Here is a 15944-nt window from a genome sequence, read left to right as displayed (position 1 = left end):
GATGCCTGGTATCAAAAGCTTACATATTGTAACAAAAATCAAAATGGGCAGAAAGTGTTTCTTTTGTTTCTTTATCTATATGAAGGAGTGACCAAATCAGTCACTAGGGAGTTTTTGTAGACCGTTCCCCCCCCGCTAGGCTATCCGCAATGAAGACACCACATCTGGGAGTGTGCGCCACTAGCCTTGTCTGCGGAGTTCTGGATCTCGTAGCAGTTTGCAGAGAGTCTTGTGGGATGGCGGAAACTGCCCAAAGCTATCACAAGTAGCACATATTATGGGGACCATGTGGGAAGCACACAAAGTCACATATGGGGCCTGTATGGACCTTGCTATTGATTTACTCGATCATAAAACCTACCTACTACCTAATTAGACATTGGTTCCTATAGCCGCACAATCATTGCCTTCTGCCAGGCTTTGGCTGTGAGTGAGCTAAAGTGCCGTCAAAAGGCAAAAAGCTTGCGCTGGGGACGTAGCCTCCACTGCGTTCTCAACTTGTCACCGACTACAGAAGTCTTGTTTCAACTGCTTTTGAAAGACTGTGATGAACTGCGATTCATGTTGTGCAATCCATGCGTGTCCATTGACTGGGATGCACGAATCGTGTTGCAGGTGGTGGGAACGCCAGCAGACTGCTTGGATGGAGTGCTAGGCACGTGCAGTGCCTTCTGCTGTCTGCCAGCTGTTCCTGTGTCTCAGGACAGCAATGCCCAGAGGGTCAGTTCTTCTGGCACGTTTGCACGGACTTCAGGTAAGCATGTTGTTGCACAGCCTGATAAAGAATCTGAACTGACACAAAAAGGAAAAGCATAAGACGGGAGGATGGGTGAATGGATAACGGTTTATGTTTTATATCTATCATCGCATACGGGGGCTATACCTCTACATGGTGCATTGAAACAGAGACCTGAAAATTAACTACAGGTTTATTCTTCAAACTTTTCTATGCGATAGAATAAAAGTAAAAGTGTGTATACTTAGACAGCGAGAAGTTAGTCAGCCCGAATGGGCGTCTGGCGTCTTCAGTGTAGATGAGAAATTTAGCCTGTGCATTACAATCACTAGCCTGGGGTCCTTAAAGGGATACTGAACTGAAATTTCGAGCTCACAAAACAAGGCTGGACAGTTAGGCGAGACGCTGCAAAACTCAAGAATGTCACTCATACAGCAATATCTCTAATGGATCACCATATTTAAAAAAAAAAAAGTGCGTGATTGAATGCGGCTGACGAGGCCGACGAGACAAGTCACGTCATGATTCTCATTCCCTCTCCTCCTTGCTACTTCCCGTCGAGCTGGTGAACTGAAGCGAGGAGGAGAGAAGTGAGGCCGCTTCCCCTCATTCTCAAATTTTCCAGGAGAACTATGGTGTCATAGCCCTAGCTTGAGTGCACCCTTTTTTTCAAAAGTATAGCCATCCGTTTGAGATATCGATGTATGAGAGATATTTTGGAGTCCATAGCGTCCCGTTCAAGGCTTCTGCGGCCTTATTTTGCGAAATCCAAATTTCAGTTCAGTATCCCTTTAACGTACATCACGCAGTAGTCATATATGACCGCATGCTGGTACGATGCTCATCCAGATGGAAATGGGCAGGGGGGGGATTGAACCCAGGATCTCTGGGTTCTGCAATGCGAGCTTCGCTACACCTGCTTCGGGCTGCGGTGCAGTAAAACTCTAGGCCACTGATCCCCCTCTGATAAAGCAGCCTAAACCGGTTTTACAAATTCTTTTTCTTATATCGCACAGCTGACACGAACAACAGTGCCACCAATGCGTCCACCGTGTCCAAAGGCAAGCAGCCCTTAGACGACCAGCCGCTCCTAGACCAACTGAATGACACCGGCCGTGGCGGAGTTGTTCTCGACGTCGAAGACAACAGCGCCCAGTGGGGGAAAGCCGTCGTTTCGGCTGCCCCAACCGAGGTGCCAGCTGACAGCTTGTCATCTGCACCGACCGTGGCCGTGGCTCCTGTACAGGGGATGCAGGCGAAGCAGATGGTGCATCGCGACAACAGTGCACCAGCGATGGATGCTTCGTCTCGTCGGCGTTCAAAGTCGATGTATAGCGTGAAGGGTAAGCCTCACCAAACATTACTAGAACACTCAGTTGGGAAACTCACCCTTGAAACCTGGGCTGCTAGCGTCCGCCGAGACCGAGCTAAATACGATAATAGTGCCACCCATTAGTGACAAGTTGAAACATGAAAGTTGCTTTAAATGGCTACTGCTAGTCACTGAATGTTCCCAGGGTACCGAAACTCCCAGGCTCGAGGTGCCAAGATGGCCGCTGAATCTTGTTTCTTTACTGTGGTTACCATGAGCTTTTAGAAAGCTAGTTTTTGCGTAAAAACAAATGGAAAAAGCTTTTTGTAGGAACTTTTATTGGAGATTAGTATGAAATAGCTGGTGCGTGATATTTTTGCAAAATCTTTAGTTTACAAGGTTTTGCGGCACAATTAATATTGTTGTTATACAACCATGTCTCACCGATTATTTCAGGTAGCGCGTCCCGACCTGGTCGCGTCCTAACTTTGGTAGTAATTCGGGGCTTGGGAGATGGGAATTGGCATCCCTGAAACCCCTTCCGCTGTATATGTTTCGGCGCTAAAATGGCCAATTAAAGCCAAAATAGAACAGTCACGGCAGACGTTATTGAATGTGATACTCCCGAACCAATACAAGCAACCGTGCAGTTCCCCGATTGCCATTAGCTGGGTTCTCGAGTATGGATCGGTGGCACTTATTCAGAGCAGTCTCTATGGCAGTTTCCCAACTGAGTTGTTTTAGTAATGTTGACCTCAACCCTTTCTTTATTGCTGAAGAAGGGTAGATAGGGGTCGCTAAAAGAAGAGGAATGGTTGGCCTACTCGGAACATTCAACCATTCAACTGGTTCCGTGTGGAAGGATAGAAAGAAGAAAATAAAGATTTCAATGAAGGGGAGAGAAGGAGAGGAGAGAGCAAAAGTAGACACGAAAGAGCAGACGCATTGAAGTCTTGGGAAACTGGCAATACCCGAATCCTCTGGGAAGTGTAGCAGCAAGTGTTTTAAAGAGTATGTCGAATTTGTTGAAGAGCTCCAATATATGAGCTGTGATTCATATAAAGGGATGTACGTACTGATGTGACATAAGAGTGTGACATAAAGGGTGTAACATGACAGTTTGTATGCAAGATTGTACAGGGTTTGTACGAAAATGGATCCATTATGTGATATACGTAAGACCATACTAGTCGTATGTATGAGTACTGGCAGTGGACGTGACTCCACATAAACATTCATGACGTGTACTTGAAAGTTTCTGACAACACATGCGAAAGAGGATATTTCATTTGTAATGCATACATTAAATGCATGTGAGTTGGCTCGTGCGTAAATTGCCATAGTATATAGTATATATCACGGGGCACTTTCATCACCTTACAGGGTCTCCAAAGAAAATATATTTGAAAATATGCAGATGACTTAACCATACTCAATCGAATGGAACAAAAGGTAGGAAGCCGCCAAAAGACAAAATCTTTGGTGGCGCTGGGATTCCAACTGCGGTTCTCCCAATATTTGGTCAGCCGCTTCGTAAATCTTTGTTCCATTCGATCAAGTATGATTAGAAGGAAGAAGAGAAAGTCACATAGCGGACGTGTATTCCATTCGCTCCTATTTTCTCTGCTTACTGCTACTACGTTGCCCATCGCCAGTGAGTAGTTTTTTTTCTCTCACTTCATCATAAGCAGTTCTTGCTGGCTTGCAAGGTTCTGGCTTGCCCGTTGCGCGGCACTCCAGCCGGCAAGGCATGGAAATTTCAACGTCCTTAGTCGCCGCCATGGCGGAACCGCTCCCGCCTGACGACGAACTTGCCAGCGTTTCGGGCTCAATTGCCGACGACAATCAAGGTGCGTTCCAGGATGTCGTCCGTGGAACAAAGAGACGCTGCCCAAGTCAAGGCTCTGGTTCTAGCGAGCAGACCATCATCACCCAAACCGAGCCCACTGTCGGTCTCGTAGTTCTTTTCACTCCTGTGGACAAAGATGTAAGAATTGACACCATCACTTCGGTTCGCCTCACATCCACTCTGGAGACGCTCGTGCCTTCGTGTGTTATTGAGGTGCGCTTTAACAGGCGGAAGAACCTCCTAGCGATTGACACGCGGAATGGACAGACGACACATACTCTCCTTGGCCAGACGACGCTTTGCGGTATGAAAGTGCGTGCTTTCGAGCCTCGTGGAAAGGCCTCCAGCGTTGGAATTGTCTGCGACATTGACAGCACCCTTTCTGACTTCGCAATACTCGGAGTTTTGCGCTCAACAGTAGGCATCCGCAACGTCCGTCGCATCGGCAAGTCCACTACTATTCGAGTTGAGTTTGCTTCTCCTACACTTCCTGAGCACGTCTACGTCGGCCTGGTTCGACATAGCATCGACTTGTATGTCAACAACCCCATCCAATGCCACCGATGCGGTTTGTTTGGCCATGTTGCGGCTGTGTGTAAGCGGTCGCTAACTTGCCTCCGATGCGCAGAGCCTCACGCAACTACGGAATGCAAAGGCTCGAGCACTCTTTGCGTCAACTGCAAGAAACCACATGAAACAACATCACAACAGTGCCCATTCTGGCAAGCTGAGCGCTCCGTGTGTCGCTATCGCTGCGAGAACAATGTTTCCTTCGCAGAAGCACGAGCCCAAGTGGACAAACGTACGGCCGAGCGGGCGGCTCCACGAGCCGAAGCTGCAACAGAGATGGTTGTTCTAAGTGAAAAACTTCAACGGAGGCGACGTCATTCTCGACGACGCCAGGCGGAACAACATATTGCAGACAAACAAGACCCGCCATCATCGCTTGTCGCCGAAGCCCCGAAGCCAATGGACACAGAGCCTGCGCTTAAGGAAACACCTGTCCTTGTCTCCTCCGGCGAGAACAACGTGCGCAAAAGCTACAAAGCAGCGCTGCAAAACGAGCCCCCACCGTCGTCACCACCAGTTCAGGCCGGACCTGTACTCCCGACCACTCAAGCTCCTCCAAGTGTTGGACAGGAGGCGATACCGTCCCTCCCAAAACCAAGCACCCTCACTTCCTCGTTAGGTAGCTTCGTACGCCAAATGCTCGTCATAGCGCGACAGTTTCTCCCGCTTCTACAGTATCCATGGGCAAACCAGCTCCTGAATTTTATCACACTTATAGAGCCCTTGGTCAAAAGTTTTCTGCAATGAAAGGTTTTACTCTGCTCATTTTTATTTTTATGGCTTCCTGCCCATCTATCTTACAATGGAACGCCCGCAGCATCACTTCTAAATTAGCAGAGTTGCAGTATTACCTTTCATCTCAGCCGGTACCTATACTTGCAATTTCGGAATGCCGCCTCAGACATGGCTCTCGAATTCAGCCCTATGTCCATTACCCAAGCGCGGCGGCCACGCCTAACAGCTCATCACGGGCATCACTCTTTGTTCACTCAAGTGTGCAGCAAGCTGCAGAAGATGTGTCCCATCTGTGTACAGAAACTGCTGAATTTGCAGCATGCACGGTCATATTTCGCTCCTTTAAGATGACCATTGTGTCCGTATATATATGTCCTACTGGTCGCTTTGATGCGAACTGCATTAGTAGCCTACGTCTTCAATTTCCTGGTCGTCTCCTTATATGCGGAGATTTTAACGCACACCATCCTCTCTGGGGTAGTAAACGCACGACGCCTCGGGGTACGGCTCTCGCAGATGAGATTGAATCATCAGATTTGATTATTCTGAACGACGGCTCTCCTACATTTTTTGGTCATCGCGGAGAACCTAGCGTGCTGGACCTTACTCTCGCCTCCCCCAATCTAGACGTGTACTGGTCGTTGGACGCGGACACACGTGGAAGCGATCATCTTCCAATTTTGATGAATATACCCGAAGTGACCCGCCTCCCACGTCGTCAATACAGTGTAACCAACTGGGACGTATTTCGCGCAAATGTTCGCTTTCTTGAGCCGTCAGAGGATATATTAAAAGCTATTCCTGCATGTCTCGTTCAATCAACATATAAAATATCTTTAAGGATATCTCAGCCGTCCCCGGATTTGAAGTTCGTACGCTTACGTGCTGTTCGCCGCCGCACTCAGCGTCGTGCGCGCCGATCTGGCAAGGTCTCCCATTGGATAGACTGTCGTCGTGTTACGTCAGCTTTACTCCGTCACACTCGCGTACTTCGCCGTCGACAATTTCGTCAATTTGCTTCGTCATTAACTCCATGTACACCTAAGCCAAAGATTTACAAAGTACTGAGAGGTATGGGCTGCTCTCCAACACCTCGAGATTTGTTCATCGCCCTCAGTCTTAAAACTTGCCTTGAATTATCATGACTTGCAGATGATTTTGCGGTGCGCTTCATTGTACCCCAACGCCCTTCTGGATCTTCATATCCTCGATCACTGACTGGTCCTGCACGAAGTCCGGAGAGTATGGATCATCCTTTCACTATGTCGGAACTAGATGCGGCTCTTAGGAAATGCAAACGCCACAGTGCTCCTGGGTCTGATGGCATCACCTACCAAGCATTGCGTAACCTGAGTGACAAGTCACGCGTCGTCTTGCTCGAGCGCTTAAATTTGGCGTGGACTACTGGTATTCTTCCGCAAGAATGGAAGCATGCTGTAGTAACCCCCATTTTAAAACGAGGCAAGCCTTCGTCGGAATTGTCATCGTACCGCCCAATATCTTTGACCTCGTGTGCTTGGAAACTTCTAGAACGCTTGGTGCTTACGCGTCTCCAGTGGTACCTTGACGACATTGAAGCACTGCCACCTGAAATAGCGGGATTCAGAAGTGGACGCTGCACTGCTGACTGTATTGCGAGCCTTACATCAGCGTTGGAAGACGCTCGTTCACGAGGAGACACTGCTTTGGCAGTGTTTCTTGATGTCGAACGAGCTTTTGACTCGGTTCCACATGATGTAGTTCTTGCTTGCTTGAATCACCTTGGCATAACAGGAGGAATGCTAAAATATTTCCAAGAGTTTCTGAGCAACAGGACAATTAGTGTTTGCTTGGGCAAGACTACGGGAGCCGTGCATCCACTGTTGCGTGGGTTACCTCAAGGTAGTTGCCTTAGTCCAGTGCTATTCAACATCGTAATGACGACAATACCTTTATGCATGCATAAATCACCACACCCTAGTGGTATGATCATCTATGCAGATGGTATCTGTTTGTGGGCTTCCCATTCTGATCGACGCATTCTACGTCCCTTTATGCAAATATCCCTGGCGCGTGTTGCAAACATGCTAGAAGACCTCGGACTTTCCGTCTCAGCGCAAAAAACAGCTGTGCTCGCTTGTTCCCGCCGCCCCTTTCGTCATGGATTTCCGCGGCTTACTTTATGTGGGACTCGAGTACCGCGCGTGCGTAGCTATCGATACTTGGGGGTCGATCTTGATTCCCGATTATGTTGGCGTCGGCAAGTAACGAATCTTGTACGTCAGACGGCGATGACGACATCTCTCATTCGTCGACTTCGTGGACTTGAGTGGGGATCGTCCCCTAAAGCCCTACTATGCGTGCACCGGGCGCTTAACCTTTCCCGCATTCTTTATGCAGCGTCATATTTGCCGCCTACGCGATCTCTATGGGATCAGCTAGAACGATGCCACCGAGCCGGAATAAGAATGGCTTTTGGTTTTCCCTCGTACTCCCGAATCGATGCAACGTGGATTGAGGGCCGAGAGATGCCTGTAGCTTTACACGCTGTGAACCGTGCTCTTAAACATCTCGTTCGGCTTGCTGAGTCGACCAGTGGTGTCTCGCTGTTTACTGACATGCAACAGCGTCACCTTTCACAATATGGCGGTCACTGCACCTCTCTAGTTGAGGCTCTCGGCTTCATACCCTCCGTCCATTCTCCTCCAGTTGACTCCCCGTGGAGCAAGCACCCGTTCACCATCTACGAGGACATCCCGGGTTTCCACGGAAAATCACGACACCCCAGTGTGGTTAGTCGAGCCCTGACAGAGGAGGTGATGACGTCTCGGCATTCCTCGTTTACGGCCATTTATACTGATGGCTCTGTCGACTTCATTCATGATGTCGCGTCTGCAGCTTACCACATCCCATCGGAACCCTGCTCATGGTCAGGACGGTTCGACCATGCCGTGTCGTCGACTACAGCTGAGCTGAGTGGAATCCACGCAGCTCTTCTTCACATCACGACGAAACCACCTAATAACTGGCTTCTGGCAACAGACTCTCGGTGTGCGGTGCATAATATCCTCAGCAGCAAAGGCGCCAATCCTGATTTGGTTTGTGAAATAATTAGGCTGGGTCATCTACTTGTCTCCCATGGTTCTAACCTGCGAGTACAGTGGATACCTTCGCACATTGGCTTACCCGGAAATGAGATGGCTGACCATCTGGCCTCAACCGCTCTAAAACTGCCCACTGCGACGTTGAATCTCCCCAGCCACTCTGACCCAAGATTGGCTATTAAGACTTGGATACAACACAAGCATCCCGTTTCCAGTGTGGCGTCTGATGAACCTCCTCCTCCAGCTTGTACGCGTGGCCTAACACGGAAGTTCGCTTCTCTTCTCCACCGCTTAAGAGCAGACTGCGCGTACACGAAAGTGAACCTGCACCGCATCAAAAAAACAACCAGCCCCTTCTGCGAGCACTGCGATCAACCAGAAACGCTGATGCATATATTTTTTGAATGTGGACACTACAATACAGAAAGAACCGTCCTTCTAGCTTCACTGAAGAGCCTCGGTGTTTCACCCACCCTCGTGGATATGCTATTCCCCAAGGGTCCATCATCCACGTGCATACGTCTCCGAAAGACTGTGTTCAGCTTCTTGGATGCCTGTGGGCTTCTGGCAAGGCTGTGATGAGTGAGAAAATACGACCGCCGACTTCTCTTTTCGTGCTTGTGTGCCAGTGATAGTTTTTCTCGTGAAGTTTTCTGTGGGAATTTTGTGAACATTCTGTGATGCCCGCGTTCTAGATGTGCCCATTTTCTCACTTTTGACTGATTTTTTGCCGACTTTTTATTTTACTTTAATTTGTTAACTTGTGTTTCATCATCCTATATTTCTCATCACCATCTGTTCCCCCTCCTTTCCCGTGCATTCATTCTCATCAATACTGCAATAACCCAAGCCCGTGAAACTTTTCCACAGCCAGTGAGAAAAACCTCACGTCAGGCAAACACCACCACCACCACCACCACCAAGTATGATTAATTCATTTGCCTACTTTGGAATATTTTATTTTTGGAGACCACGTAAGATGATAAAAAGTGCCCAGGACATAGCCATGGCATATGCATATTACACATAGGATAAGTACCTCTCATATTTATAGTACTGCGAAACAATATACTGTATTTAGTCGTTGAGGAGATGAAGACAGTGGCGGAGATAGTGAAAAAACATTTCGGGCTTGGCGGGCCTTACATCCGTCCATCTTACAACTGGATTTGTGCGACCACATTATTTTCATTTTGTGCCACAAAACCTTAGCATCCTGTTTTGTGTTGGAAACCTTTGCAGGAGCGCAGCCTGTGCTTTCGATGAAGCTCCTGGAGCTGAATGCAAGCTTGGGCCAGGAGTACTGCAACACACTGCAGTGCGTCCATGGCACAGGCCCCTCGTTCAGCTACCTGGTTCCTCTGTCGCGCTACATGCCCCTTCAGTACGTCACCCTGCAGTTCAGGTCAGTCTTGCCACATGAGGGTGCTGGTCCTAGCCTCACTGCTCAACTTGCATGTGACAAAGAGTGGCTGTGGTCGCAGAGCACGGTGAGACTGCCAGGCTGGAACTGCCGGTAGTTTAGTTCAACCCCTTGCAGGTTTCCTCTTTGTCGGGGGGGTACCATGTAGGAACATGAGTACGTCTGTGGGTTCATAGAACAATGTGTTTCATGACTTGATACACCAACGCGCTTGCCTTCCGAAAGTATCGGCGCTGCTCAACGTCACAGGACTGCCGGTCGAACTCCATGCTGCCAGAACAGACAGATTCGCTGAAAGGGGAAGAGCCTCATATAGAGCTTTGCGGAGCAAGGCCCTCCCCTGACGAGAGCCCCAGTCGTTGTTTCGGGCCGACTCATATGCAGAACGCAATTTTTTCTGCCTCTTGCACAGGGGTTGCGATGATGTCAGAACGCCGAGCTCTTGTTGGCTAATTGAAAAGAACAGTGGGCAGACCTCGAGGCATCTAGCATTGAGGTCTACCCACTATCCTTCAATCAGAGCCAACCAGAGCTCAGCGTTCTGACGTCACCAGAACCCCTGCAAAAGAAGCAGACGAACTTGCGCTCCGTATGTCCTGCAGGTATGAACATGCCCGCGGGTTGTCGGAAGTAGGTTCGTCCCCTAGGAGGGGCGGACGCGTCTGAGTATTGAGGTCCCAAAGAGTGTGCCGGAGGCAAGTCACTCGAGAGGGGGAGGGACAGCCGTCCATGAGGACTACGGCCCGACGTCGCATCCGGAACGCGCCTCAACATGGCGACGCCCCACGGCCTGCCTTAGCGAGACCTGGATAGAGATGCGGGCAACACGCAGTTCCCACAACCTTTACGGCATTTTTGATTATGTTGCTAAGTTGTAATGCTGGCAGATGTAATAGAACAACTGACCTTTCGTAGCAGCAATTTAAAAATAAAAAGTGAAAACGAAATGTGACCCCACTACTGTGCAGAACTAGCATTCTAAAAAATATGTGCAAAGGTATACACACTTAAATTTTGCCAACTTATTGTGCAAAAACAATTAGCTGAGCCTTCTCGGTAACCTTTTTTGTTTTTATTGTTTATCGATATCTAGTTCTGTATGTACTATGCAAATTGACTGTATGTATTTTACCACAGTTATTTTTCTCTGGAGCCATTTAGGATTATAACTCATAAATGTGCAGCTGCACACTGCTCTCAAGTATTTCCCTCGTAAGCTACTTACCTTTGACATAGCTTCAGCATCTCGCGCACCTTGAGAGCACACGTGCGGCCAAAGCACCTCAAAAGGCAACGAGCACACACTGGAGGCCAGGTGTTTGAAATAGATGCCACTCTCACCTTGTCAGTGACTAGCATATCAATAACAGCCTAAAAGTTATGAGTCAAAATTTTTGTCAAAGAATCAAGCAAAAAAAATTGCAAACGACGACGCAAAGTGTGTTGCGACTGACAGCGGTAGCTGCTTCATTGTGGAAAGGCACGTTGAAGGAGATTTGCCTTTAGCCAGTGTGCTGTACGATGTTTGCAATGGGTTCATTGCTTTCAGTGAAAATTATGTAGGAGACGCGTGTGAGGAGATGCGTGCCTTGGTGGAACGACTATGCGAGATGTTGCGCGTTTTGGGGGAGGATGCAGAGACGCATTGTTGTTTGGAAGCGAAATGCTCTTTTGGAACGACAGTGCCCGTGACCACGTCTGCGGTGGAAGAACCAAAGTATGTGTGCAAGTTGTTCTGTAGAGGCACGAAGAGTGGGGAGGCGAGGGAGTGTGTCCGCATAATGCGACCATGCGGGTATTTCGCAACGGCGGCTGCCGGAGGTGTGCGGTGGGGGAGAGGAAGGGAGCAGGTTCTCCCCACGATCACTTGGGTTTTTCGAAACAGCAGCGGCCTACGGGAGAAAAAGGGGAGAAGGAGGCTGAGAGAGAGATCCTTGCCATACGTGAGGGATGATGGGGGAGAGGGAGAGAAGTGCCTCTGCTGTAGAGTGGGGTTTTGTGTTCGTACGCGAGCATTTGTCAGGAAGGGGCACTAACAGCTACTGCTATGTCGTGGCTTCTCTTTGCGAGATTCCAAGAAGGACAACATTCAAGGAAAGGGAGTAATGGTCGTTGGTACCTGCAGCCTGGTTGGGGTACACAAGATGGTGAGCTGCAGTCCCCCCGAGAAGCAGCTCTCCTGCCCCGCCCCGCTGCCGGGCCTGGAAGCACCGCCCCTGGCATCTTCCCCTCTGCAGGAACAAACCCACTGGTCCGAGGTGAGATACTCTCCACCGCTTAACGCCTGACACGAAAATGGATGCCATCGATCTAAAGCTGCTGTCAAAGAGCGTGCTAGCAGTGTGATGTTGCACGCAAGAACGTCTTTTTTTACGATTTGTTACGGTCTACTATATACTATCCACTTATGAAAGTGACAGTAACTTGATTATGAGCCAATGTGTGTTTTGGAACGCACCTCCCAGGAGGTGAACCCGTCTTGGAGGGTTCCCATCGGCCTGTTTCTGCAAAGCAGCTACAACTTCCGCATCATGAAACAAGGCGAAGACATCGATCAGGTCAGTGCTCACTTCGATGGCAACGTTGGCGGCAATACGAGCCGAAACAGTCGAGTGCTAGCTGAAGGGCTAATATGTCGCAAGGGGTGCCTCCAGAATGCTAGGCCATGGAAACTACTGCCACGCCGAGACGATAGGAATCGTGACTGTCCATTTCAACCTCTCTTTAAATTAAGAGCACACCTGGGTTCCTACATGGCAATTTTACTGTATCAGCTTATATTGCCACAGTGCCAGCTCATTCTGCTCGACCCTATACTACTTATTGTACTTTAGTATGGACCACTTGCATACTCGTGTTCAGCCCTTTATATGAAGTACTAAACACAGGCATGCAAATTACTAATACCTTCAGAGAAATGCTTCCACTGTGTAAGTATTTGTGAAATAGGACACATGCCATAGGAAGTTTGCCTTTTGCCAAAGACAGCTGCTGGGTACAGTCACGGTCAAGAGAAATACGAACAGTGGGGCAGCGACCCCGAATGGTACCTAGGGTACCACGTAGCAGCAGATGTGGGCAGTGCTTAAAATAAGAAACCAGTTCACCTTTTTCTTATTCGTCGCAACAAATTTTATTTTTGTGATTTGCCACCAATGGCGCTGCCTTTACGCTGTGTTCTTGAGTGGTCGGCTTGGAGAATGTTCCTTTATAGGAATTCGCGGTGCTGCAGCGACTTTTCATGAAGCCGCAGGAGCTGCATATTTTGACAGATTCCACTTAGTCATTCTATTAAAGCTGTTACAATTCCATTTAAAAGGGGCGTAATTCTCCAAAATTCCAGTGGCAATGTGACCTGCACACTATCAATGCAATAATTATGTTGCACTACAACCTTCACTGACCAAAACAGAAAACATGCAGAGAGATCACTCTGCGTGGCAGATGACAACGCTAAATTTTGCATGCTGTGATTTCCACCTTATCATTGGCGGCACTTTATGAAGAGTGGCAATTCAAGGGTGTGCCTACCATCAAGTTCCGCTAGAAGGTTCTGCATGCTCAGGAAGGCACACGCTCCGCTGTTCGTATTTCTTTTGACCGCGACTGTACTCGCTGCTGCTTCTCTGCGATGCAACAGAGCCAAGAAGAAAACCCATCTTTTCCGAACTGTGCACGCTTTGCTTGCCTCAACATTGCTCAAGCATGTATGTGAGAGACTCTTCCAATCTATTCTTGCTGTTCTTCTCTCCGTCCCGTTAAGCAAATTGTGTAAATAAAAAAAATTTAAAAAATGCTTTAAATTTTTTTAGTGAACTGTGGAGTAGCAAAGTGCAATAACCACTCTCGAACAATCTCTATTCTTTGCAGCCGTGCAGCCTACCACGAGCCAAGGCCGGTGAAGTGTTTTGGGAGTACATAGTCACCTTCCACAGGCACTGCGAAAAGTGAATGCAACGACACTCCATCGCAGAGCTGGGACAACCGTATGCTGCAACCTCGTTCGCCGCGCAATCGAGCGAGCGCAACCAACGTGCTGTCCCTCTGGCAAAACATTGAAGCAGTGTTACGTGGCCACGCACAACCCATCGTTCCGGGACCTTGCAAGTTTCGCGCAAGAGAGGCGCCGCACATGTTCCCGGGCATCATCCGCGCAGCCGTGTAAATAGACGAACTCCGAGAGACAATGGTGACGTGCGTGCATTCCGTCCAGACGTTTCGGTGCGAGAACTTGCGTCGCAGTAAGTAGCCACCAACGACGTTCGGGCAGAGACGGAGAGCGGTATTTATTGTCGCAGAGACCGCGGCGTCTTGCGGGGTGGATGATTGGGGACACGGGTCAGTTTGTGAGTGTCCAGTTAGGTGCCAAAACACCACCCACCGAGGAATTGTTTACCATATTTTATGGTGCATCTGATATGCCCCCCACCCCCCCATTGACGTGGAATTTAAGAAAACAATACTCACGTGTCGTACAGCCGGTGTGGAACACTGATCTGAACGGAGTAATGAGAACTTTCCTGTGAACAATTTTTCTGTGAGTTTGCTGCAACAGCAGAGTGTAGATAGGTTTGCCGACGCTCAACCGAGGGCCTTTATTCACTATAAGTCATTTAAGGTTATACTCTGCATTCCCCAAAGCCGACAGTGCAATGGAAGCCAAGCCTCTCCTTCACGACGTGATCACACCCACCCCCCCATACACCCACGCAGAAAGCGTGATCACATGATGAAAGATGGACGTACGAGTGGTCCTGCAAGTACACAGTTTCCACTGCACTGTCAGCTGAGGGGCGAAACGGAGTATAGTTCATTCTCCTCTGGAAAGAAAGTTCCCCCCTTAGCAACAACGGTATATTTTTTTTCTTCAAATGACGAACATCGAATAAGACACCAATGGGCCTTTAAAATTACCCCACATTGGGCTCGTCTGTTCAGAGATGTTCTTTGTTGAGTCGCACGCAAGCTAGGCAGCTCTAGCAATGAGATTACAGCTCGTGTCCCTCCTTGTCTGCCTCGCAACACGGTCGCGCGTCCCGGGCCAGCAAAAAGTCGTCGTAGACAACAAGCCCGATCTCGTCTGTCATCAGCCATCTTTCCTGGAGCACAGCATTGCGATCGGGCTTCGCAGGCGCCAGCGAAGAGCACAAACGCATTGTCCTCCCAACTTTCTTTTCGGGTGCCGTGTCGATGGTTTTCTTTTTTGAAAAGCTCCCTGGGGAGCATTTTGTCACGAATTATCTTCCGTCCTCGCACCTCAAACAGGCTGCGATTCAAATGCGTACGATACGAGACGTGAAAGCTCAACATATGGGACGTGGCAACGTGTGTTGTTGATGTACTTCTATGTGCAAAAAAAAGAAAACCTCTTTTTATCCCGTTCACGCTGCATGTTCCTTATTGTCATTGGAAACCCACTTTTCCCACCAGAAACTATGAACGAATGTGGTAGGGGAAACGCCCGTTTATTGACAACAGCCTCACACAAACAAGCAGGGTTTACACTGGCAAAGGATGACATTATCGAAAAACCAAATGAAGATTTAAAAACCTTTGAAAACGCACTGCCCCCTTTTTTCTCAACTTTTTTTAACGACGCTACTCCGTTAACATCCTTTTGATCATGAATACCAACACGCGATCGCACTACTACACAGCTTGTCAACACCGGGTAGGGGCTATATACACGACTTAGTCCCCAACAAATTACGCTTGAAACAAAATAAAATCATTGAACATTGTACTTTACAATGTTCACCACATTCTGTACAGCACGATGCAAACGATAAGTGGCTCTCCCTGCACACAGCTGAAGGGGGTTCGGATCTACACAAATACTCGTGATTGGAGCGCGAGTGTGTGAATGGCTTCAGCGGCCACGAAAATCTGATAGCCCCAGGTCTCCGTCGAACTTCAAAAATATTGCCTGGTAGCTTACATTAGAGACCCACAAAATGTCAGCATCTTTTAAACTCTACTCAGCAGCATACACAAGAGATTACCTCTGGAAACAGTACACCTCCACCAAACTACCGGGTGAAACAAGGAGACGGTAGGCTCTTTAAATCGACCGGAAAATTCGGTTTCTTAACCTATCGCGCTACGACTTTGTGCAGCGTTGCCCACAGATGGTGCACTTTTTTCGTAAAATTTGCAAAGAGCGAACTTACCTGGGGAAAAAGTAAAGAAAGAAAAAGGCTTAGCTCCTATGGAAACGCAGCGACGCCACCAGTCTG

General features: G+C 48.6%; 1 protein-coding gene across 1 annotated transcript in view; it reads left to right on the top strand.

The window, feature by feature from the left end:
* The window catches only part of LOC115319907 (myelin regulatory factor-like protein), a 151200-nt gene extending 136110 nt beyond the window's left edge, over nucleotides 1–15090 (top strand). The window contains exons 21-26 of the mRNA XM_029979936.3: nucleotides 616–754; nucleotides 1753–2079; nucleotides 9528–9690; nucleotides 11834–11966; nucleotides 12174–12266; nucleotides 13579–15090. Of these exons, the coding sequence (XP_029835796.1) occupies nucleotides 616–754; nucleotides 1753–2079; nucleotides 9528–9690; nucleotides 11834–11966; nucleotides 12174–12266; nucleotides 13579–13659 (936 nt within the window). The 3' untranslated portion in view covers nucleotides 13660–15090. The remainder of the gene's footprint in view (nucleotides 1–615; nucleotides 755–1752; nucleotides 2080–9527; nucleotides 9691–11833; nucleotides 11967–12173; nucleotides 12267–13578) is intronic.
* Nucleotides 15091–15944: the final 854 nt, after the last annotated feature.

Source organism: Ixodes scapularis, unplaced genomic scaffold (assembly GCF_016920785.2).
Source record: "Ixodes scapularis isolate PalLabHiFi unplaced genomic scaffold, ASM1692078v2 PGA_scaffold49__6_contigs__length_1374808, whole genome shotgun sequence".
In the NCBI taxonomy this organism is placed as follows: domain Eukaryota; kingdom Metazoa; phylum Arthropoda; class Arachnida; order Ixodida; family Ixodidae; genus Ixodes; species Ixodes scapularis.
The sequence above is the reverse complement of the archived record's forward strand: the minus strand, read 5'-3'. Positions and strand labels throughout refer to the sequence as shown.